A 27,454-nucleotide genomic window follows, 5' to 3' on the forward strand; every position below is an offset into this window, starting at 1 on the left:
GAGAGTATTATTACAAATAAATCTACAATTCTACAAATAAAAAAGATATTACAATTTCTGCTTTCTACACACAGACAAGCATTATTGTCTTGAGAACGTTATGTGCATTATACTGCAGCAATCATTAAATAAAAATTACACTTTAAAATGTTTTCTTTTTTGTAATAACTCCCATTGGCAGTAATGTGTTTTAAACTTACTTCTTCTTATCTACTCCATGATTAAAATAAATGGAAAGCTCAAGAAGCAAACTGCTCATCAGAAAGCAGAAAAGAGGTAGGTGGCCTAGATTTTGATGCTGCTGTATAGTTTGTGATAAGATGAAAGATAATCTTCACACTTTTCAGATCTTTGATGTGAAATTTATCAGATATATCTCTGCTTAAATTGCACCAACTTGCTTGATAAAATATTTGCAATACAAAAGGTAAATTTTAACTTCTTGAATCTTCTGCAAATGTGTACTTTTTCAGCAGTGAAAACATACATGTAAGAATTCTATATTTGGAAAAGTGAGCATTTTGTGAGGTAAAAATGGAACAACCACCTACAGCTAAATAAAGAAAATGGACAATTTAATGACTACAAAAGCAAAAGGGAAAAAAAGTCCCCATACTTATAATAACTTGCTAACTATTGTGCATTCAGCTGTCACCTTCAATATACCTTTGAAACACCAACCTTTTCTTAAAGGGAAAGATGGGAAACAGAAAGTGTATAGTTTCATTCACACAGACTTTGTCACAAAATGCAGTTGTAATATGATTTCTGTCACAAACAATCTGTTTGAATTTTTTTTGTCTTTATTTCAAATATGGAGATGCTTGTCTGTTTTCTAACCCTAGGTGATGAGTTCTGCTGTCTTGTCAGATAGGATTTGGGTTCACTTACTACCTGCTTGTTGACTCAGTCATAGACTTACCATGGTGGGAAGAAAAGCCTCTAGGCCACTGAGCATCTGTCTTTTTTCTTTAATTAGTTGGAGTCTTGGATAGAGAAGAAAACAGAGGTTTTATGCACTGAGGGAGGAATGTACAAGGACAGAATTTCAAAAGACGTTATTGTTTGTTGTTCCTCTTGTTTAGGATTAAACATTTTCTTACTGTAGGATAAATGTGTTTAGCACTCTTGTCAAATTTCCCAAAGGTGTAAGGAGGTCTTTCACAGCTATAATTAAGTACCATGATAAATTCCTAGTGGAAGTATCAAACATATAATGTCATGCCTTTCTTAGTTTTTGTATAATGGGTGATATTTATGGTGGTTGGATTTTGATTAGGCCAAGTTTTTAAGATTTGAAGTCCATATTGTTGGAAGTGTATACTTGGAGAAAGGGTCCTTCCTTTTTGTTTTGTATCACAGAGCTTTTTTATGCACTATCGGGTGAGAAATTGATGAGCAAGTGAAAGATTCAGCTTCCTCCTTCCTTTTTCTTTTTGGATTGCTTCCTTTTATTTCTGACTTGAATAAGATAGGAATGAAGTTGAAGAGTTGTATCCAGCAACATCAAAAAAAAAAGAAAAATAAATTATATGCCAAGGGAACTGCTCACAGAAACTAGTTGACAAAGTTGCTTAAATACAAATATTAAGAAAAATTCAAAACGAATACACATGCTTATGTAGATTTTTTTTGAAAGCATAAACTTGGAGAAATAAGATAAGCTGATTCTGTGTTTGGATCAAATAATATGGGCTAAGTGTCTTCTACTGGTATACTTATGAGTTAAAATATTTTGAATGGAAAAAGTACAGTGAGTGTAATTTTTGCTTCTGTTCTGGGTGAAACTTCCTTCCTTCTTTCCTTCCATCCTCCGCCCTCCCTCCCACCCTCCTTCTCTCCCATCCTCACTCCCTACCTTCTCACTAACTCACTAAGGGAATCAAACTGAAATTAATAAATGCTTTGTTTATTTCTCTTTTTCTTTGTCATGGAAGAGCTTGTGTGGAAACACCAGGCTATTGTTTTTTCCCCTTTTGTGTAGGGATTTTAGCTGTTGCTAAATTTGCAGCTATTCAGTGCAATGTAGTGATTTTTGTTGCTCAGCATTTCAGATTAGGAAAAGTAAAAAACAGTCAGGATTACCTTTCTGAAGCTTCTGAGAATTTAGCAAATGAAAAAGTACTAGCATAAAAATCCCTTAAGTCAAAAGAAATAAAATGCTAAAAACACATTGCTTTTTATGATGATGTGATAAGTGATGTGATGTGTTTTATAGCACGTTTGATTATATCTAAGTCTTACATATAGTACGTCTCACATATGGTAAGGGAAATTTTCAATATTACTGCAGTCTTGTCTTGAAATAATCCTTTCTGTGTCTATTAGGTTTGTGTCCTACTTTCCCTTTAATAATATGCACACTTCGTTCTATGTGTATGTAATATATATAGAAGTGCTCACATAAATGGCCATTAAATGCGGCATATACCAAGGTGATGCATTGTCCCTACTGCTGTTCTGCATAGCCTTGAACCCTTTCAGATAGACGGTAGAGATGATAGATAGATAGATAGATAGATAGATAGATAGATAGATAGATAGATATAAAATTACTACCATTTTTTTCATACAATTACTATTTCACACAGTAGATCTATTAAAAGAAATTATCTAGTGGGCTTTTATGCCTATGAATTCAATTGCAACAAAATCTCCAGGCCACAGATAATCACTACATTCACTACCACACTGGTGAACAGCATATCTTTACTATTGAGTTTCATCTCTTTAAAGTTTCTCAGATTTTTTAGTTTAAAAATATTAAACTTATTTCTGTTTATCCATATCAGTGAAAGTTGTATGTCTGTATTTTGGAAACATTTTTTCATTACGTTGGACAGATTTTGCTTCCTGAATCTTGTTGAGTGTATCTAAGCCTGTTTAGACTGGATAGAAGTCTATAAAAGCAGCTCACATATACAGATGCTACTCAGTTCATTGATATCAGTTTCCATGTATTTAAATGTGATTGTTTCAAATAATCTGCTGATGGTGTCTGTTCCTGAGCATGATGATGCTAAAGTGATGAATTCTGTGTCATGACTTCAAAACACAAGTTGTACCTTTCATAATGGTGTTGCAATGTCTTTAAAGGGATGATATTTACTTTATACATTATACATTTAACAATTGCTTTCTTGCCACTGTGGTTAAGCAAAATGAAAGGCAAAATGTCATTTCTAATGCTTTAGCTTAAATGCATACAAATTTCCATGTGAAATCCCATGTGTGAAGTAATTATTTTGGGGCCTTCATCCTTCAGTCATAACCTCTAAAAGGTACTGAATAATTGCCATTCATTCCTGTTGTGTTTGAATCCAAGTGAAGTGGAACTAAATCAGGTATTGTAGTCATTAAAAATATCTTATTTCCCATTTTCTCCAAACATAATAATTTACTTATAGACCAACATGTATTCCCATAAATGGATTTAATTGCCAATGACATGTCACTTTTGCTTGTTTGTTTCCTTTTCATGCTATTTTGTATGTGGTGTGTGTGTTTGTTTGTTTGTGTGTTTGAAGAGCTGGGTTGAATTGTTTTGCAATTTTAAAATATCTTTGTTCTTTAAAGAAAAAGTAGAATCTTGTACTATATTTCATAAGCCCCACATTGTCTTTTAAAGTATAATATGTATATTGGAAATCTCTATAAATGTTTTTACACTATGTGAAGAAAAAATGCATGCTTTTGTGCAACATATACTGCTAATACCAATTAAAATATAATCATAGTTCTGTCCATGATCACCTCATGACAACAAAACTGCAGCTGTTTCTGAAGCTGCTATAATTCTTCCTTATGATAACCCATCCTCATGAATCTACCCCCACTTCTTTTCTATAAATATCAGCTAAAACAGCAAAAGACATACTGTGGTTCACAGTGGGGTTGGCATCATATGAATATACTTAGGGGTGGTTCACATTTATATCCTATGAACAGGGAAATTTGCTGATTTTAGTTGCTTTGTTTTTGGTTGTTTAAGGATATGTTTATTTTTATGAAGAAAAAGCAAGTACATCTTTCACAAATTGCCCTCCTTTGTTTTTTCTATTGGAAAGTCACTGTGGATCCTGACTAGAAACCTGCTTAAGGCAAAAGGTTTAGTTAATTAAAATCTGGTGAGAAATCTTCTATTAAACTAATAATGGCCTCTGGATAGAATAAGATGTAAATCATATTACCATTTTAGTATACTTAGCATTAGTCTTAGTAACTGTAGATAATGTTAAAGGCAGGATTAATTTACTTAAAAACAATCTTGAAATCAGTACAGTTGTTTATTTACATACATACACATACATATGTATATGCGTATACATACATACACATATACTGTGCATATAGAGTGTATATAGACAACTCTAGCAAATCCAATGAATGACAATGCTGATGTCAATGATAATGTCATTTAAAATAATATTTGATTATGTGATTACCCCCAAATTATCAGAAAATTAGGAGAGGGAATATAATAGAAGGGGAGATCATAGTATAGCCTCCTTTAAGCATGAAAGATCAGAAATTTACTCTAAAGAAATTGTGTGGAATCTAAAAAAAAACAGAGATAGGATCAAGGGATCAAGAAGCTGGTGCATAGCAGATCATGTAAAGCAAAGTAAGCTGCTACTATGCCAAAAGCTCCTAAAGGTAACCAAGAGGTGATGAGTACATTGCTTTGAACAGATAGCAGCAATGTCTTAAATTGCGCTGTTTTGCAGCCAGCGAAGGATCCCATGATGGATGGTGACATGGAAAACAAAGGAAGGTCAAGTACTGTGTGAACTGCAAAGTTCTGGACTTCAGTTAAATAAGGGAAAGATGATTAGAGAAGCCCTAGCAAGAATCTATTACTGTAATTCAGGTATGACATCAGGGAATGAATAACAGTTTCATTGTCTTGGAAGTCAGACCTTGATGAATCCATAATCTCCAACAAATGAAAATTTCCTACCCAGACATTTTAAAATGTTCTGGAGGTGAATATTCACCAGAATAATCATTTCCCCAGCACAAAGCCATTTAGCAAACCTGGATGTCAATACAGATCATCAAAAAGGATATAAGATATCAGATCTTATCCATGTTTAATTTCAAACACTGGTTAGACATTCATGAGAAGACTGCCAAGTTATCTCAACAAGGTGGACCAATGTTCTCTTCCATCTTGTATGTATTGACATAGTGAATATATGATAACAAAAAAATTGAAGCTTGAAATGCACAATCAAAATAAATAAGTGCTTGGTGAAATACTATAAATAGAAGTGGGGACCAAGAATTGAAACCCTATAGAACATCCAAAGTGAGAGGAAAAGAAGGAAAACATGATTATGAAACACTTCCAGAAAGACAAGACCCCAAAAACGTAAAATCAAAAAGAAAGAGTCACTGGTTCTCAAGAGTGCCAAATGTGGTTGAAATTTTCAGCTGAAACACCAGAGAATAGTTCTTAGCTTCTAGAACTTTAATCTAATCTCATAATAATGCTTTCTCATTTGAGTGCCTTCTGAGAAACAGGATTGTAATAGTTGTAATGGATCATGGATCAGCAAACATGTTGATACAATAAAACAATGAGTGTATAATTCTGCCAAAAGCTTTAGAGAAAAAAGGAAGATAGAATGCTAGAACAAATATAAAGGAAGTAATTTTTAAGTAAACTTTATGAAAAGAAGCATGCTTTCAAAAAATAGAATTTACAAGCTAGAAAACAAAAGAAGGCAATGTAGTAAAAAGAAAGTTAAAAACTCTGAAGAATATATAGCAAAAGAAGAAAATACTAGCAGCTTTCTTTTCCATTAAGATCTCTAAAAACCAACAGTCTTGGCTATGAGTACCCTGAAAAGAAATTGAGTAAAAATACAAAACAGGTGAAAATTATAGGAGCTAGAAAGCTCTCTGAAGAAGACAGCAGCCGTAGTTAATAAAATGTTTTAAAAAGCTTGAATGGCAAATGAACCTGAGAAGCAATCGGGGCTGTAAAATAGGGTTACTGAACTGCATCTAGATCTACAAAATATGTTTTTCAGGTATTTTGGTATTGGCTCTATTTGAAACTGTGAATATTTTTGAGCAGGCAGATGCACTCAAGATGGTGGAAGGAACTGTGCTTCTTTTTCAATCCATACTTGAGCCAAGGGCAAAAAAGATATAGAGTAATCCATTTGATTCTCTTTGAAATTACAGTATACATTACACAATGCAGAGGTGCTAGCACAAAGATTATGAGAAACAAAAAACCCTATGCCATTTCATCAGTATGAAAGTTAGCAAAAGCATTCTATCATAGTAGCAATAGCACTTATAATGCTTTACAGCCCTCCCTAAGTAGGATACAAAGTCACCCTATTGCCCACAACAAACTGGATCCTCATTTTACTGACCTTAGAAGGATGGAAGGCTGAGTCAACCTTGAGTCAGTCAGGATTGAACTGATGGCAGTTGGTGGAATTAGCCTGTAATATGCATTCTAACCACTGCACCATCATGGCTCTGCATAAGAAACAAAGAAAAACCTATCACAACAATTGCCAGTGGGTGAAAAAAAAACCCATTAACTTCAACTACTTCTTAGTATGTTAGGGAAGGGGGAGAGAAATGTTATTCTCTACTCTGAGCAATTAAGAATACTATAATGGAAAAGTTTTTTTTTTCAATTGACCCATTCTGTCCAATGGTCAAGACTGCTGTGGAGAAGGAACATTCTTAATCTCAGCTCTCTCTAGATAGCTGAATCCCTTGGGCATGGATGAAAATAAGTGAAATTACAACTTTTTCATTTCTGACTAATTCCTGATTAAATCCCCCCCCCCCCAGTAGTAAGGGAAACTATCTAAAGAATAAATGAAGCCAAATTGGATAATGCCCCAGGATAATGTTGCAGAATTCAATGTGGGTTTGTCCCCAGGACCAGAGGTTTAGTCTTCTGAACTTTTGGATTCGTACTGGAGTCCTTGGGGAACTTTTCTGAGAAGTCTCTGTCTGTCTAAGACAGAGAAGTTCCCTGAGGATTGGCTCCAGCATGAACGTGAAAGCTAAGAAGACTAAACCTCTGGTCCTGGGGACCAACCCACATTGGATCCTATCTAAAGAACATTTGGGCAACGAAACTGAAACATGGATGCTGAAAATATAGCCCCTTCCAGAATCACAGTTCTGCTAGAACAGGACTATCAAGTTCGCATCATCACATTGATGTCACCTGATGTATCGGGACTTTTTTCTCCTTTGCTAAATCAGCAGTGTGATGCATCTGGCCATCGGGCCATGAGTTTGACAGCCTTATGCTAGAAAAATCAGGCACATACTTTTCCTCAACACAGTTTTATTCAGGACTGTTGCACACCAAGTTAAAGTTTGTCCTTTTACCTCTGAAATAACCTTGTAATTAGCAGGATTGGGAAAATGGAATTCTCTTAGTAGAATTCTTCCCACTGTCAATGGTAGTGATGGGAACAATGCATCTTATTGGCATTTTACAAAGATTGCAAAAGAAAGAACAGGATTTATGTATTTTAGTTCAGAGAAGATTGAAGCATTTTAACAATGACACTGGAGAACATTGCTTTACATTTCATCTGAATTCCAATGCTATAACCACATAACCATGCTCATAGATTTTAATTTTAAGGATATGTACGTACGTATGTATGTTTTCGTAGATTTCACGGGTACAGGTATGCAGGTCTTGGCGTATTCAGGTCTTTTCCTGTGTAAGAGTGAGAGTATCTTGGTGACGTTTCGACGAGGTCCCACTCACCATCCTCAGGCTAGTGCCTTCGGCTTCGTGCTTGTGCAAGCAAAGTGTGATCGGAGCTGCCGTCTTTCTATAAATATTGGTTTGTGTGTGTGTGTGTAGTGCTGGCTTTGTTGCAGAAAGCGGGTTGGTTGGCTGTGTTGTTACATCTTGGTTAGTTGATGGAGTTGATGTATGCAGACTAATCGGCTGTTTCGTAACATCCTGTGTGGCTGAGGTACTAGCTGTGTGCCCATTAGTGTTTTGTACTGTAAGGACCTGGGTAATGGGCTGTGTGATGACATCCTGAGCTCTAGTGTAGTGATTCCTGAGTCCTGTGCTGCAACATTCTGGGTGGTTGGCTGCGTTGTAACCTCCTGAGTTCTGTAATGTAATGTCCTGAGTAGATGGCTGTGATGTAACATCCCGGGCTTTGGTTTGGCTCCGAGTTTGCGGTCTGGCCATTTGTTCATGGTGTGTTGTCAGTGTGCTTTGTGTGGGGGTCGGAGGGGGGTATAGCAGTTGGTGATGCCACCATGGTTTGGCTTCTGGATGGTGGTTGCATTTCTCTATGGGATGGGTTTGGGTTGGGTCTGATGAAGGTGATTGGTGGTGGTGTCCTGTGTTGTTCTGGGTCTGGTGTCAGTTTTCGGGGCTGGGACTCGTTTGTTGACTAGGGCTAGTTTCCAGATGTCTGGTAGGCGGGAGGTATCATCACGTTTATTCATGTTGTGGGGGTGTTTCTCTATTTCGATGGCTTCCATAATTATTCTCTTATTGAAGTGTTCAGTTTTGGAATATTAATTTGGTTCCTTCAAAATCAATTTCATGTCCTGTTGCTTTAAGTTGTTGGAAAAGGGAGGAAGTTTTTTCTCTTTTCTGACTGTGTTCTTGTGTTCTGCGATGCATGCATTTATTCTCCTATTAGTTTGTCCAATGTATGTGGCTGGGTAGATTTTGCATGGTATTTCATAGACTCCTTGGTTTTCTAGCTGTATCTTGTCTTTGGGGTTTCTTAAGATGTTGGTTATTTTTTGGTCAGTGCCAAAGGCTGTCTTGATATTGTGTTTGTGGAGAATTTTGATGATTTTATCTGTGGTGCCTTTGATGTAAGGAGGAGGGCGATGCCGTTGTCCTGTTCTGTGTCCCAGTTCTTGGGGGGGGGTGTCTCCTTTTGGATTAGGTTGGTAATTGTGTTTCTTTGGAATCCGTTGGAAATTAATATGTTTGTGAGAGTGTGTAATTCAGTTTTCAGGTGGTCTTTGTCAGCTAGGCATTTGGTTCTGGAGATGAGGGTCTTGGCTACGGAGTTGATCTGTGCAGGGTGGTGATGGGATTGTGTGTTTAAGTAGCGGTTGGTGTGTGTTTTTTTCCGGTAGATGATGTGTCCTAGGGAGCCATTGGGTTTTTTGTAGATTAGGATGTCCAGAAAGGGAAGTTGGTTGTTAGCTTCTATTTTCATAGTAAATTGTATTTTGGAGTGTAGGCTATTGAGATGTGTGAGGAAGTTGTCCAGTTTTTCCTTCCCATGTGGCCAAATTATGAAAGTGTCATCTACATATCTAAGCCAGACTTTGGATTTGTGTTCAGATTTATCTAAGGCGTTGGTTTCAAAATGTTCCATGTATAGGTTTGCGATGATGGGTGAGTGGGGTGATCCCATAGGTGCTCCTTCTATATGTTTGTATCTTTGTCCATTGTGGATGAAGTATGTGTTGGTTAGGCAGTGGTTGGTCAGATCAAGGGTGTACTTAGGGGGGTTGTATTTGTTTTGGATAGCTGTCAAGGCTTTTTTAATAGGCACTTGGGTGAAAAGGGATATGACATCGAAGCTCACAAGTAGGTCGCTGGGTTGTAGGTTATGCTTCTTTATTGTTTCTATGAAGTGGAGTGAGTTTTGTATGTGTGAGGTGATGGATTCTGTGTAGGGCTGAAGTTATTTGGCAAGAAATTTTGCAAGATTCTGTAGAGGTGAGCCTATGGAGCTGACTATGGGTCCTGAGTGGTGTTCCTTCTTTGTGTATCTTGGGGAGGCCATAGAGCTTGGGGCATCTGCATGATTTCTCTCTGGGAATGATTCTTTGCTGGATCTCTTCACTGATGGAAGAGGCTTTTAACACAAGAATGCAGTCAGAAAAGAAGAAAACACTTCCTCCCTTTTCCAGCACCTTAAAGCAACAGGACATGAAATTGATTTTGAAGGAACCAAATTAATCTCCAAAACTGAACACTTCAATAAGAGAATAATTATGGAAGCCATCAAAATAGAGAAACACCCCCACAACATGAATAAACGTGACGATACCTTCCACCTACCAGGCATCTGGAAACTAGCCCTAGTCAACAGTCCCAGCCACGAATACCGACACCGGACCCAGAACAACACAGGACACCACCACCAATCACCCTCACCAGACTCAAACCCAAACCCATCCCATAGACGAAATGTCACCACCATCTAGAAGCCAAACCACAGAGGCAGTACCAACTGCTGTACCCCCTCCGACCCCACACAAAGCAAACTGACAGATGCCATGAACACAAACTTGGAGCCAAACCAAAGCCCGGGATGTTACATCATAGTCATCTGCTCAGGACATTACATCACAGAACTCAGGTGGTTACAACACAAAGGCTCAGGATGTTGCAATTCAGCCAACCTCCCATGATGTTGCAGCACAGGACTCGTGATATCACTACACTAGAGTTCAGGATGTCATCACACAGACCATTATCCAGGTCGTTACAACACAAAAGACTAATGGGCACACAGCTAGTACCTCAGCCACACAGGATGTTATGAAACAGCCGACTAATCTGCATACATCAACTCCATCAACTAATCAAGATGTAACAACACAGCCAACCAACCTGGTTACAGCAACAAAGCCAGCACTCCACACACCCCTACCAATATTTATAGAAAAACAGCACTCCGGTCATGCTTTGCTTGCACAAGCATGAAGCCAAAGGCACCAGCCTGAAGATGGCGAGTGGGACCTCGTCGAAACGTCGCCAAAATACTCTCAATCTTACACAGAAAAAGACCGGAATACGCCAAGACCTGCACACGCGTGAGCGCGCACACGCGCGCACACACACACACACACATATATTCCCATATCAGTCTTTTGAGCTAATTAGGTTTTGAATCAATGGTTAATGACAGTAATGATCTAGAAGACAACAACAAATTGAAAATTAAGTTTGAAGAAAAAAAATCACTTGCTTAGTAATATGGTGATAAGAGGAAGAATTGGGGAATCAGGAAATATAAAAATCTGATAAAAGATTATAATTATGATGATGATGAAGAAAAATTATACATGTGTTACTTCCATTGATTCTTTAATATATATGTCAATCTCATCTCAATCACTATAAAACACACTTTAAATACATTGTTCAGATGCCTTGTTTCTATCTGTGAAAATTGCACAGAAACTTTAGGTGGCTCCCAATATTTCTGTTTGAGTCTTACAATAATATATCTAATTATTTGTGATAAATACTCACCCTTGCTTGTGTAAGCCTAGTAAAGAAATAATATGAAAATTGTATCAATACAGTGTTAATAGAAGCTGCTCTTATTTTTATCCATATTGCAACAACACTCAATAGTGTTGAGTGGATGTTTAGAGGGTGCACAAACGTTCATGAATATTCAGCATTAATTACATTATTTAAAAAAAATGTTTGAAATGCATAATGGGGAATTCCTTACCATAAACTAAATAGTCATGGGATGATGTCTTAACTGAACTCCAAGTTTGCCTTAGAATTTAGAGAGTTTTGAAGTACAATTAGTAGATTTTAGCTTGAGGTGTTAAATTGCTTTATAGGTGGCCAAACCACATTTGCGTCTTTAATAAATTAATTCCTATGAAACATAGTAAGCCAATATCTTCATTCTCTGACAAATTATAGGGACTAAAGAATCTTGCTACTGCATTCAGTAATCTGAGATCCATGTTACTTTATCTCAAGGCTGAATCTACCAAGAGAGGGAGGGAGGGAGAGAGGGTGAGGGAGAGAGAGGGAGGGAGGGAGAGGGGGGGCATGCAACTCACAATTGAAAATCATTGTATGTATCGACATGTTTATTTGTTTTTATAGACCCAAACTAGCATAGATGAGTGGTACAATTAGAGACAAATCTTTTTGCAATCTGTGTCACACTATGTTCCATTCCACATTAGTCAGGAATGTTCCTCATCTTTTCAAACCATCTTTAAATAAATATTGTTTTAAGTATCTATTTTAATGCATATTCCTCTCAAAATGTATTTATATAAATATTTTTTTCTTTAACTTTTATATGTATGTCAGGATTATCAAAAATTGTATTCCATCAGTTTTAAGTATGAAATCTGTTGATTTGCTGTATATATTAGTCTTGAATCATGAATTAATTTTACAGGCATTTTCAACAATTAGATTTCTTTATTTTAATTTCAAAGAATATTCAACTGTTCACTTGTTTAAAAAAAAAGTACTTTAAAAATTGTTAATTTAATTAACAATTAAATTGTATCTATAAAAAGATAAAAAACAATCATAAGGTTTTTAAAAAGATGTCACTACTGTGTGCATTCTTGAAGTTATAAAATAAATGGGTGTATACTGCTATTTGTTTGCTTTGCCTTTGTAAGTCATATAAAAACACAACCAAAGCTTACTTTCCCAACATGTGTTTAAGAACATGGTATGCAGCTGCATAAATAGAATTTTCCTTATTATTTCCATTCAGAAGGAAACATTAATTGATTATACTTTAAAATTCATGATTTATAGAATGCATCTATTTCATGTTTGTGTGTTTAGTATAACTGTTTGTATCTATAATATATTTGTAATTATAGTAGAACAATATTATATATCAAATAATTTTCAAAAACTGTTTTAGATCTATGGTTTTAGAATGCTTATATCCAGACAGTTTTATTTGTGCAACCCTTCTGATTAGATATTGGGAGAGAATCTCCTCCCACTAGTTTCTTGCTGTTAAATATTTACAAAGACATACAAGCACTTCTACAATTTTTGTTATGATTTACATTTGGAATACCGCAGACATTGAAAAGGAAAAAAAAAAAAAGACATTTTCTTATCTATCCCCAATACATTAGAAAAGTTCATGCCCTGCTCTCAGCATTTTCCAACACAGCTGTAGAGTAGTTTAAAGCCTATTTTTTAAATAAGCGATGCTCAATTTGTCTTTGATGATCCGCATGATTCAGGTGAGATGGGAGCACGGTCGGGCTCTTATTTGCATAAAAATTAATCACAGAAAAATGTAAATTGATAAAATTTTGTCCTGCTTTTCCCCTCTATTCGAGAACCCGTGGATGGCTCCCAGAAGCAATCATCTCAGTATGGGGTTGCATTGGATGCTGTACAAATGATCACATTTGTGTTGAATACTCACTCATTTAAATGTCAGCACTGATGGGGCGGTAGGAAAAAAAAGAGTGGGAAAAATGCACAGCAGCTGAAGACTATCAAATCCATGGGCACTCTTTAGAGATATATGATCTAATGTGAAAAAATTGTGGATTAATTATCCTTTTTTCAAAATGGTAATTGTTTTAGTGTTACAACAGAAAAAATATGCAATTTATTTGGAATCAAACAAAAAATCAGTAATGTTAAATACATCATTACATCATTGTGTTTATTAGAAGGCTGCAATTAATTCCAAAGTCTCCTGTTCTATAATAGATGAAACAAAGAATGCCTCTATTGCTTTTCAAGGATATACTATATATATTACTAAAGAAACTATATTTTGTAAAAAAATTGTTTTAACTGGGTTTTATACAAAGCAATTTGCTGTTTAAATGTTATATGATGCCAAATAATTAAGTATACATTTTAGCAGTGTTAAACAATAAATATAACAGCAATGAGTATTATAATCTCTTCGGAACCATTATTAAATTTTGGTAAAATATATCAGTAAGTATAATATTGTCTATCTTGCATGAACACTACCAGGGTAAATATCAATAAATGATAATTCTGATTGTCGGTTTCTCTAAACTGAGCCAACTAGCAAAACAACAACCAGGAGTTAAGTCACGTTTGTGTCTGATAAAATTTGAATTGTATTAGCAATTATTTAATTTATTCTTTATACACTAGAAAGATTGTAACAAAAGCTAAATAGTTTGCAAAAGTTTCTTTGCAATAAATATTTTTGTGATTGTTCCAGCAAGAAAAGTGAGATATTTTTTTTAAAAAATTGTCAACATTTTCTCATTGTACTAAAAATTGCAATGTTTTATTGTCAAAAAATATATTTTTTCTGTGTGTGCATAGTAATATATTTATACACACACAAACATATATTATGCAAAGCTCTAAGACATTCTAGGTGTAACCTTTCTAATTAGTTGGCTTGCTTAGATGGAAAGAATGCTGTAGTTGAAAATGACCTAGTTTAGATTTTTTCCCCAGGAAAATAGCTGATTGGCATGACAAATGTCTAGAGTACAGAAGATGAGCTTGATGAAAATATACAAAATCTGTTACCTAGATAGATATTCTTACAGTTTTTAAGTGTAAGAAAACAAATAAGGAGATACTTTGAGAATCCTGGGTTATGACTAAAGCTGTCAGTAAATATAATAAGGTAACTTTATAGACATTAAACAGCCTAAGGACTTATAGGTAATAAGATGAAAAGCCAATTCCAAAGCAAGTGGTTGAACAACTGAAAAAGTGGTCAAATTCGCTCCTCAGGTTAAAGGATTTTACAACTCAAAAAGTCCAAAGAAGAGATTTCCAAAGAATCAAGATCTATTAAAGTTCACAGTCAGGGTTGGACTGGAGTATGGCATCACTGATTTTTTCCCCAGCATTTGAGAGCTACAGATTAAGTACTTAAGATTTCATGAACGTCCTTGATCCTGTAAAGAGTCTATTTCAAGAGGTATTATATCTCATAGCCTGCACTTTCAAACATATCTTCTACTGTACTCAAGTATTGAAAGTGACTCAACCATTTCACACGAATTAGCTTCTGAGTTCTCAGACAGGCCTGGGATGAATATAGTTGCTTCTGGTGGAAGACCTATGTAACATCTAGACTAATGGAATGTGCCCCTCTTGGTCTTCTCAATTGTATTTGATGTTATTGAACACAATATCTTTTCAAATGTCTACAAGGGATAGTAATGAGATCTATCATTTTAAATTAAAAATAAACACAATAAACTACTCAGCTATTACTTACTAAGACTTTTAGCAAATGTGCATTTGCTGAGGCAGACACACTGGTCCATTCTGGAACTCTTTGGTAGAGTTGCTGAAGCAGGTTTTTCTAATAATAATAAATTACCACAATTTTCTGTTTACAAAGGTCAGCTGAATATGCCCCAACATGGTTAGTTTGCTATTATGAAATGCATTCCAGTGCTAGCCAGTGGCGCCTTAGAATGTTTTTGTCTTCCTGATGCTGCTGCCAATTCTAGTACTGTTGGCATGATAAGTGTAGCTGTCTCTCTTTGGATGATTGCTTGTATCTTCACTTGGCTGTAGGATTGTATAATTTTGATCTAGAGCTAGACTGCGGTATAATTCTAAATAAAATAGATCAAATGAAGAAATTATGTGGTTGGACTGAAGCTCCAGAAAGAACTGGATCTTTTAAAAATCAGATTCCATGCCAAGATATAATATTGACACAGCACTGATTTAGAGTTGTAGATAATCTCTTCTAAAATTGGGACTTGATTGATATAGCTCTCTTGATGCTAGTTGACTTCTCAAGATTTTGATACCATTAATCAATGGAAAGGGAAAATACATGAGTTTTGCATGATCCTGCTACTATAACTATTTCAATAAACTTTGTTCCAATCTTTCTGTAGACTCAGGTTCCAAAGCTGGTATACATTGTAGGGTTTATAGCTATAGCTGGTTCAAAATGTGCTGTGCTAGCAGTTATGGGCATATTCTGCAATATCTCTGATCTGCAAGCTTCGTTCATCAATGGATTTTTAAGTGAAATTCAAGGTACTGGTTGTCGTCTACAAAGCCCAATGTGGCTCAAAAGGTGGAAAAGGGCCACCTTTTTCCAATTTTCTCTCCCATGCTAAAAGATATAACAAGATGGGTATGATCCAGGTCCCATTGATTTAACAGTGCCATACCGTAGAAAATCACCATCTTGCATACTCAGTTGCTGTCCCTGCTCTCTGCAATACCATTTCTGTAGAGCAGGGATGTCAAACTGGCAGTCCACTGGCTGGATGTATCAAGCACAGGCCATGCCCACTCCAGCTCAGAGAGTGAAAAAAATGTCATGAAACATCATGTGACAGCAACGTGATGCAGTGGGTTTAATACTGTAGAGATTTCTGTAATTTTGTGATATTTAATTTTTGTATACTTCCTTGACTTTTTGATTCGATGGCCTAGAAGTTCAATAATATAAAATAATACATCATGACAAGAACAAGTGACTTGAGTCAGTCTGTTGTATGGCTGGCAATAGTTCCTCAGAATTCAATTTTGGCATTTACCCAACCCTTATTGGAAATGCCAACATTCCAAGCTAGTGATCTTCTATGCTGGCAACCCCTTAAATAAGCTGGAGATGGGCATTACTTTTAATTATGAGGTTGAGTATTTACTGGACTGAAAATTTCATGAGGACTCCATTGTTGCTGCTAGGAAGGAGATGATCCATACAAGAGTTAATAAAAGAACTAAGAAAAAGTGTGACTCTTTCATCTGCTGATAGAAATTTAATGACTCATCTTCATTCTCTTTACTTGCAAACCCTCAATGGATTCTACTATATAGTAGACAATGGTGAACGAAGAAAACTAAGACATGGCAAGAAATGCTGTTGTAATAATGCTATACTTGATTCTCTTTCTGGAACTATACTTGAAGTCCACAAATCTTTTAACAATGCTTTTCAATAGTGTATTCAATTATTTCCATCTTTGTGTGAATGCAGTAATGTTCTGGGATAGTTCCTAATCAAATGCAACATGCAGATTGTAGGCCGGAGTATTTAATCTGGTAAAATTCCTGGATCATTTTGTATTCCTATGTGGGGTTTTTTTTTTTTTTAAAGAAGAAGAATAACAGGGAAATTCTGCTGTTGCCCAGCTGTGGTGGTGACTATTTTTTGTGGAGCAATGTAACATCCCTCAAAAGTTTGATTTTGCCATGCTTCGTTGTTCTAATGAGGGAACATCATAACAGCAAAAGCAAAATTATGTGTTTTCTATATCCAGATACTGCTTTAATTGTTAAGTGCTGAAATCTTGGAATGAAAGTGTGTCAAAATGTTATGGTCAGTCAAACCAAATGAAAACTTATTAATTTTTTTATTAGGGATATTCAAAAATATCATGTTAAAGGGGGGGAGGAGCCAATGTCACAACAATACGGATGTGCGGTCTAGATGCTCTGAGACCGCAGCCGATACTTTTGCTGCTGGGTGATCCAATCAGGAAGAATACGTCTTGCTGATCTCAGGGACATCGCGAAGTCCCTGATCGAGGCAAGAGAAGTTCTTGCCGGCGACAAAAAATCCAGCTAAGGCTGATGAAGTCGGGGCGGCTCCAAAATGGAAGGATACGGAAAGAGAAAGTGTTTCCAACTGGTGAGGAATTTTTACTGTTTTAAAAGAGACAGCCTATAAAAAAACTTCAAATTAATTTCAATTGGAGAACAGAAATAAGCGGCGGAATTAAGCTTAATTAATATTTATGGTGATTGTTTGTGTCTGGAAATTAAAAGAGTGGAATACAGAAAGAGGAATTAAATGGAGGGGAACTCTACCCCAGATGGCAAGACACAGAAGAAGGAAAAACAAAAGAATTTATGGATTTAAAGAGATAATTTTTATTAGCAACATAATTGATTACACTACTGACAATTAAAGATAAGCTGATTAAGGAAACAGAAGAAGGGCATCAAAATTACATAAGATTTTATAAGCAATGAGTTGCTAAGAGGAGTCCATACAAATTTGATTAAGGAGATGATTAGAGGACTGATACCACAAATGGCAGAAGACATAAAACTGTTTTGCTATTGGAAAGATACAGGTTGATAGATGGAAGTGTATAATTTAAAATTAGTTAAACTTAGTGAAATTTAGTGACAATAGATATAGTTAAATAAATAATTGATAATGATAATAATGTATAAATGTGTTGTGTTATGATAAGTAATAATTGGATATGAATATTGAATGGTACCCATGAAAGGAAGATTAGAAATCTTTTTGATTATATATAAAGGTTAATAAAAAAGAACTAAGTTAGATTCAGTTGTCTTGATTATTAGGGGGAAATGTTATGATACAGGATATAGTCAAATAAAGGATGGATAACGATAACAACGTATATATATGTATGGGTTCAACATAAGGAAACTGGATGTAAATTGTAAACAGTGATTTAAAAAGGAGAATTAGAAAATTTTGTTACTAAATATTATGGATGTTTAGCTACAATAGGACATAAGAATTCAGTGTTATTGGAGGATTTTAGAAATAGTAAAGGAAATGCCAGTATGTAGTTATGTATTAAATCTTGGTATATTTTATGATGAAGGACATTTAAACAATTATAGTCAAATGAAAATGGAGATATGATGATGGTGACTTGTATAAATATCTGAGTTAAAATACTCGAGTTAATATGAATTATGGTTGATGATTGTGGAAGAGATGCATGAAAGCCTTTTTGTAACCAACTGATACACTTTCTACAGTATGTAAAGAAGAATGTGTTACGTTTGTTTTGAAAATTAAAAATAAAAAAAATTATTAAAAAAATATCATGTTAAGGAATGGACCAGCCATACTGAATTTCATACATCTAGCTTTATAATGAATCTTATTTGTCTTGTACAATTGTTCAGATTGCCATAAAGCACTGAGCCCTAATACACTTCAACCCATTTGATCTGTGGTGCAAGTCCAAGGTATTGTAAAATCTAATTTAATCTCCAGTACTTCAGCCAATCTCACTTCCTAGAATCAGAGAGTAACTGAAATGGAGCAGGAGTGGAAAGACAGTTATATAATTAACAAACTAAACTAAACTACATTGTATACATACACACATACCTCTCACTTTTTTCCATTGTGCACCTACGTTGTATGCCTACAGCAGGGGTGTCAAACTGGCGGCCCATGAGCCAGATGCATCACATGCAGGCCACACCCATCCCAGCTCTGTGAAGGGGGAAAAAAAACATCTTGATACGTCATGTGACACCCTGAATTTTACAGCCGTGACCTACAGGATCTATTGTTTGACTTGACTCAGATTTGGTTTCATGTGTAAACGCAAGACTGAACATACTTCCTACTGATAGAGATGGATATACTTGGTATCCATCTTTCCTTTGCTTTTTTTTTACAATAGGAAAAGGATTTAAATCATACCTATTGATTATGGAGTTAGAAAGTCTGTCATAATTGTTTTTAGCTTAGTATTGAACTTTGCATATTTTCTTGAAAAACAGAGATTCGATAGCTGTTGGGGGCATTATAAAATCTACATTACATCTTTGAATGCCATAAAAGTAAAAGCAATTGTATTAGAAACTGTCTGCAATAAAAAGAAAATGAAATAAGGTAGGTAGGATTAAATGCTATGTAGCTTTGAAAATACATGGTTCTCAACTCAGCTTCCATGAACCGCTGTTTCCACCTAGTGGCTGCAGATGAGAAACATTGCAGTTTAAATCAGAGATAGTATTGAAAGCTGAGCCAGACCCCCCCACCCCACCCCCAATGAAATGCTGTAAGGGCAGAATGCATTTAGGCACTTATACAGTCATTATTTTGCTACCTATTAGTGCCAATGCAGTTCAGAGATTGTCAGCTTTTCATTTATAAAGCACAGTTTTCAGAAGGCTTGAACTTGGTTATTAAAAATCATACTGTGGTTGAAACCTGGCAGCTTAATAGCACTTTCAAGGAAAACCATGTGGTGTACACTGCAGATTTTCATTACCAATAATGCACAAGACCTGGCAGAATCTTGACAGGCTTCACATATGCAACTGGATCCCAAACTGCCACTTGCTCAAGTGAATAGCAATCAAGCTTTTTCTCTCAAACAGGATTTGCAAATTTCTGAAAAAAAGAAAAAATGTATTTAAAAGAAGATTAAACTAAAGGAGATGGACTGAATGCATCAGGAAATCTTGTTAGAACATCTGTAGCTTATCTATCTGGTTATCCCATTCATTGCTATCTACATTTTTTTTGGGGGGGGATGTTTTAAAAAATTAATTTGATATTATCAGTTTCTAAAAGTAATTATAAAGAACTGAATAGGAATCCAAGTGATGTGAATTAAGTTGATTTAAGATAATGTAATTGAGAGTATTGATTTCCAATGCTCTAGATAAGAAATTCATTTCCATGTTCTTAAATAGTAAATAGAATTACTATTCCAGAATAGTAATATGTTAGTAGTTAAGAAACTGAATGTCACCTCTTTCTTGTATCAATATTTCATATAAACAGTTTCCCTGTTTGCACTTAGTATCTGCTGTGAATATTTTTTGTATATATTTTTGTGTATGTTATGTATGATTGCATATAATAAAAAAGACACAATATTCCATGTTATATCCATGAAGGCGAACCTATGTCATGCATGCCAGAGGTGGCATGCAGAGCCCTCTTTGCTGGCATGCGTGCCGTTGCCCCAGGTGAGATCTCTGTGGCGTTTCTTTTGTGAGTTTCTGTTTCCCTGCAAACACAAGCTCACAAAAGAAAAATATTCTACCTCTTGCCGCGCTATCGGTGTTGGGATGCCCCACCTCCCACTGTCTGGCTGGTCTTCAGGTCTGGTCTTCAGGTCTCTGCTGCACATGCAGGCATATACTGTATGTGCATGTGCGCGCGCATATATGCACATGTGCATGGTGCACATGCATGCCCGCATGTCAGTGCATGCACACATTCACAATTGCACACACCTTTCACTTTGGGCATGCGTGTACGCGCAGTTTGAGCACTCGGTATCCAAAAGGTTCTCCATTACTGTGTTATATTGTACTTTATTGTCATATAGGCCATCTTCTTTAAAAAATAATTTTGAAGATTAATATGTACTTAGTTTCTTTGTTATAAGATGCACATCATGTATGACTATGACTATATATATATATATATATATATATATATATATATATATATATATATATATATATATATATATATATATATATATATTCTGAGGTTTTCGCGGGTATTAGTATGTAGGTCTCTAGTTGTTCGGGTTTTCTCCCGCGTAGAATTGGAGATGTCTTGGCGACGTTTCGACGAAGTCTCATTCGTCATCTTCAGGCGGCTTCAGACTACTTCAGGTTTGGTGTTCTACTCCTGGAAACACCAAACCTGAAGTAGTCTGAAGCCACCTGAAGATGACGAATGAGACTTCGTCGAAACGTCGCCAAGACATCTCCACTTCTACGCGGGAGAAAACCCGAACAACTAGAGACCTACATATATATATATAGAATATATATATATATATATATTCTGAGGTTTTCGCAGGTGTTAGTATGTAGGTCTCTAGTTATTCGGGTTTTCTCCCGCATAAAATTGGAGATGTCTTGCCAAGACATCTCCAATTTTACATGGGAGAAAACCCGAATAACTAGAGACCTACATATATATATCTCCCTTTATTTATTTATCAGCAGAAATACAACAAAACATATATATATATATATATATATATATATATATATATATATATATATATGTGTGTGTGTGTGTGTGTGTGTGTGTGTGTGTGTGTGTGTGTGTGTGTGTGTGTGTGTGTGTGTATGTGTGTATATATATATATATATATATATATTAGATTTTTACAACCCCTGGTAAGCCCCAATTATGGGAGGAAGCTAACTGCTTCCATCATCTGTCCTTCGGCTCGTCACAAGAGTCCATCACGACAGAAACCCAATATTTTTACTGTTGCCTTTGTTATATTTGTGTTTTTTTATTTATTTGTGTTTGTATGTATGTATATGTATATGTATATTTCATTTGTCTATAGCTTATTTTCTTTAATTAGTTCAATTGGCCTTTGGATCATTGTATTATAATAAAATATGCTATGAACCAATTATTGTGGAATCGTATACCTGGTAATAGCAGGTATTCCAACAAAATGTTAGAAAAGTACAGTCCAAATCTATAGAAAATACTAAGAAGGAATATATGAAAATAATATTGATATAAGTTGAAATTAAATTGACAGAGCAGGAATAACAAATTGAAAGTCAGCAAGGGGGTGGGGGTGGAAGCAGATTAACAGTGCACTTATATTCCTATGTTTGAGAAGTTTTTAAAAGAACTGTTTGCCAAAGGGAAGGATAATTTAGTTTCCCAAGTTACTGCCAATCAGAAACATATCAGTTAAAAAAACAAGTGAACCTTCTCATAAGAAAATGGACTTTTCTTTCAGATGGGCAATTAAACATGAAGGAATAAATAAGCCCGGTCAATGGAAACAATCAAAAGTGGAGAATCCTTTATGGAATAAATTGACCTATATGTGGCCTGTACTTCCAAATGGAGAATTAAACCAGGTAATTTCTTAGGGGGAAGAGGGTAGACAAATAAACAAAAATGCATACATATTTATCCAAGATACTTAAAATAAGTAGATACATAGATAGATCCTAACCATATAGATAATGAGAAGTGATGGATGGTTAAAAAGTATGAAATATAAATAAAGTATCATCATCATCATCATCATCATCATCATCATCATCATCATATAAATTGCATAATAAAGTTAGATGCATAATTCTTGAAATCACAGAAGGCTTCAGCAGAGAAGCTCCAGAGAAATCATCTACTAAGGTCATTCAGGTCATATTAAAAACTGCTACAATTGCCCCATGAGTTTTGAAATGATTTGCAATGCAATCTAAGGCATTGTTCCCTATGGTTAACACCCATCAAAATACAGCAATGGCTATTCATCTTTCATTATTACCTTTCTTAAAACCTAATCCTATCCTTCATTGCTGATTGTGAACTCTTAAAGCTATTAGATGTGTACAAAGCAATAATTTACAGTGTATCTGTTTTGTAATTTCCTTAGCTTTGTACTGCATTCTGGAAAACCTATTGTCAATGTACCTGGGATACGTTCTGTTGTTAGGCAAAGTGGGCCTTTTAGGAACTAAGGAAGCCCATTGCTAAGGAGGGGGAATGTTGAGGTCATCAACTGATATGATGATGGAAGCTGGGGATTCTCTAGGTTCCAGCTCTTTCTTTAAAACTGCCCTTGGGGTATGCTATGAGCTGGTGGGAAGGCTTCTTTTCTTTGGTCTACATGAGCTTCCAGGGAAGTTTGTCTGGGGCAGGATCAATTGGGATACATGGGATTAGATAGAGAAAGGAATTGGGTTTGATCTTTGCATGCAACAATCAAATCAAGAATTATTTGAGAGTCAAATTTATTTCTTTGACATGAAGTATAAATAAAGTTATATAATAAATAAACTTATGATATACCGGTTTATGTTTTTGTACTCACACACAGCAATATAGATGACACCAATTCATATTTTATGACACAGAATTCATTGATTCCCCTGAATGTTTTCATCATCTCCACAGTACCAGACTACCTTTATTCATATCTATTATATTCCTGCCTATTGTCTTAATTTCACAGACTTACCTTTCTGTTTTCCTTTTCCATTAGTTCATTCTGGCTCTTTACCATTTAATCATTTTACATTCCAAGTCAAAATCTTTCATATATTATGATTATCACCCGAAGGGCCCTTAGCTATTGACCTCTGTCACAATCATCACTTTGTTCAATTGGACTTTGATATACTGTTTTACAGCAATGTATTGATTTGTCATTCTTAGTTATACCTGTGCTACATGCAGGATCCCCTACTACTGTAACATTAAGAGAAACTTTGATCAATTTTGGCATATTCAGTCAGCATGTCATGTGCAGAATTAAATTCCAGTTTCCCAGGTGACCTGGATTTATTTTTATCCCATTTGTAAAGACATTCTCCTGATGAAGATAAAGAGGAAGCAAGATTTGCCCCAGTGAAGTTCTTCCTGTTGTAAAAACCTCAGCTAGCAGTTCTGATATCCAGAAGGGATTTCTCCTATATATGTAGCACAACATCGCGGCTTCACTTTGTTGTCAGAAAGGAGCATGTTGCCTCACTTGAAACATTACTGAAGCAAAGCATCCCTTCAAAGCTTTTCGTAAACTTAGTAACTTCTGTTGATTAGTTTTGGGAAGAAAAAGATCTTATATGTCTGAAGTTATGGCTTAACGCTTTTGCTTTTCTTTTCTCTGATTGTTCAAACACTGAGGATATAGAATTCAGTAGTTTCATCTGTTGCTTTCAAATATACATGTGAGAAACCACGATAACATTCTGCCTCACAGTATCTCTCCTAGGCAGATAGTAATCTATGTAACTATTCAACTGTCTGTGAATTTTAAAATAACTATGAAATGTTTGAACTTTTAATTATTCGTGTCTGACTCCTATCGGCAGAAGATTTGGTGTACTGTATTTGCTGGCATTGTTACTTTTGCTATTCATGGCCCTCTCAACCCATATTCTCAAGAGCTCCACCCATGCCATGTGTGGAGCTCTTTATCTCCCAGAAGTTGAACTGTTAAATTGGATTTTTATAGTACATGTCCTTATAATACCACAATGTTTATTTTTGTGCTGAAAGGCTTTTGACTGGCCCATTGAAGGTCTGCTGATTCCAAACAGCCCTCCACTAAAGAAGCCTGCTGGTCGGAAGCCAGAGATCAACATGCCTTTGAGACTGAAGGTTTTGAGAAATGGCGAACCAAACAAAAACAAAGCCTTCTCTGTTCTTGGACCTGACTCTGCATTTGTGATAAGAAAACAGTAAGAACATAGTGTTTCTTTATCTCATATAGGTGTAAATGCCCTTACATGTACATATTAAAATCACTGTTATATGAACTTAGTAACGATACCTTTTAATTTACCTCCTTTTTTAAAAAAGTGAAATCTCTGAAATATTTTTCAAAAACCTATTTTGTTTGGCAATAATTAGGAAAATATAAATCCAGACACAAGTCCTAGGATTAAATTAAACAGCTAGCTATCCATCTTTGTCAGAAACATAATAATTTATATGCAATATTGCCACTGTTTATGGCAAATTATGGCACACCTTTGCCCACGTATATTTATATCTCCATTTTAAGAGACTGGTTTAGAAATGCTCAGTAACTCATGTCCCAATGGCCATAGAAGCTGTGGTAGCACAGTGGTTGGAATGCAGTACTGCATGCTAATTCTGCTGACTGCCGGCTGCCAGCAGTTTGGCAGTTCAATTCTGATCAGTTCAAGGTTGACTCAGCCTTCCATCCTTACCACCCAAGGTTGGTAAAATGACCCAGATTCTTGGGGGCAATATGCTGATTCTGTAAACATCTTAGAGAAGGATGTAAAGCACTGTAAAGCGGTATATGTTAAGTGCTTTGCTATTGCTATGTCTCTGGAGATATTATATTGAATAATATTGACCACAGTTTTGTTCATTGTGATTAATCTTGTCCATCATTGTTTTAATTCAATAAAGGAGAACATTTGTAGCTTAGTGTTGACATGAGGGATCCTTGGTATTCTCTGAGCTTGGTTGTTTTCTTGCAAATGTTTCATTCACCAAACTAGGTAATCATCATCATCAGTGCTTTGATTCAGCAAGAGAAATCTTTGTGTGAAACTAGCATTTAACATCTTTCCAGAGATTTTTTATTTTCTATTACAGCTTATATTGTATCAGTGAGTGGCTATTAAACATGTATTTATTACAATTTTATTCTTCCTATTCTTTAGGATTTCATGGCAGCATATATAGTGTTCCCACTTCTTAATTTTGCCCCAACAACACTCCTGTTAAATAGGTTGGATTGAGAAGCAGTGATTGATACAAAACCACTTAGGAGCTTCTCTAGCTCAAGATGGATTTGAACCTGGCTCTTCCTATTTAAGTATTATACCAGATGGGTTGTTCTTGGATAACTTGCTAGCTGAATGGGAATATATAGCCCTACCCACGATATTTCATCATGATCTTAACATAGTCTTAACAAGCAGTAGACATAGGACTCTTAAGAAGTCTGCATAGTAAAAGAAGAAAATGTAAAATTAGGAATAAAAAGAGACTGAGTGAATGTGGACTAAATATAAAAGGGAGTGACTGGCATGGAAGAATATATTGAGTTGCTTTGCTATATAGAGAAAATAAATGAAGACAGCACTAGAAAACAAATAGAGATGAAATGAATTGAGTCAAGAAGAAACAAACACTGAAGAAGTTGGGGTTATCCACGAAATCCTAACTAAACATTTTTAAAGAATAAAAATAATATATGAATTGCAGGCAAGAATGGTTTGCAAAAAAATGTGGTATTGGTGTAAACTAGTTCTAGCTGTGTTTCTTTTCTCTTATTTTATGACTTAAATTTATTTAGGTTACTATTTCATTCTTATTTTAGTATTTTCAGCTCCACCATAAGTTAAATTCTGTAAACTATAGTTAGATAGGTATAGTGAGCAAATAAATGTTTATTACTCTATGCTTAATTTTATAGCATTTATTTCAGCTCTATTCCTCAAGATTATCACTATAATTCCTGAAAAATCTCATCTTTTAAAGACCTTCATCATTTCATTGCTTGAATTTTTATTCCATCTACTCTTTAAAAAAAGTTTGAAGCAGCATAACATCATAATTGATTAATGTCGATTTTTGAATGTTGTATTTTTAACAATTTCTTGTTCTTCACTTCATTTTTTCAAAAAAAAATTTCTATATACACATTATTTCAATTTTGCTCTTATAGTTACTAACTATCTAGAGTTTGTGACTAGATGATACAAATGAATAAATAAATAAATAAATAGCTTTTATTTTTATTTATAATACTCTCCAGAACTACTGGAAACAATACGGTGGGTACAGTCCCAAGGGAATGGCATTTTATCATGTTAGTCTTAATTCTTCTACAAAGCAAAGTAGAAGTGAAAAGTAGGATATCAGGTGATCTCTAATTTGGTGGAGATGAAGTAGCTAACCATTTTACTTTCACTTTTGTTTCTCTCTATTCTTTTTTCCATTGATCATTTTTTCCCAAGGTACACCCTTGACAGTGCAAAATAATGGACTGTCTCACATTTAGAACTGCTTATGTCATCTGTATCCTTTAGCAATTATTTGATCTTCATCATAAAAATCAACTGAATCATACTCTCAGATGTATATAATTTCCTTTGCTATATGTAACCGTTAATAGACTTATGCTTAAGCTATGTATTTGAAACAGACTTTTTTGTATGTGGATATTCAGCAATCACCATTTTCATTCATGCTTGAGTCTCAAAATGGCTGAATCATTTTTTTCTAGTGAAAAAAGTCATTTTTTTCTTACGAGCACATACACACATATACACTTTAAAAAATCTTCCTTTTTACTGTTTTACTATAAATAATAAAGTGATTATAATTATACAAAGCTTTTGTACTGATGTCTACTGTATACGGTGGCCTTAGCTGAACAAACTTTTCAAAATTTATCTACATACTTGTACATGTCTGGAGATTTTTACAATTTGTTCACTATCTCCTTCCTTGATTCATAAAGATTCTGATATACTTACTAA

The 27,454-nt window shown here is 35.2% G+C and overlaps 1 protein-coding gene across 1 annotated transcript in view; it reads left to right on the plus strand.

The window, feature by feature from the left end:
- The window catches only part of DCDC1 (doublecortin domain containing 1), a 246,979-nt gene that overhangs the window by 180,137 nt on the left and 39,388 nt on the right, over positions 1-27,454 (plus strand). Inside the window, exons 19-20 of the mRNA XM_032212936.1 lie at positions 22,213-22,336; positions 24,486-24,667. Coding sequence (XP_032068827.1) covers positions 22,213-22,336; positions 24,486-24,667 — 306 coding nt within the window. The remainder of the gene's footprint in view (positions 1-22,212; positions 22,337-24,485; positions 24,668-27,454) is intronic.

Source organism: Thamnophis elegans, chromosome 1, assembly GCF_009769535.1.
Source record: "Thamnophis elegans isolate rThaEle1 chromosome 1, rThaEle1.pri, whole genome shotgun sequence".
Classification (NCBI taxonomy): Eukaryota; Metazoa; Chordata; class Lepidosauria; order Squamata; family Colubridae; genus Thamnophis; species Thamnophis elegans.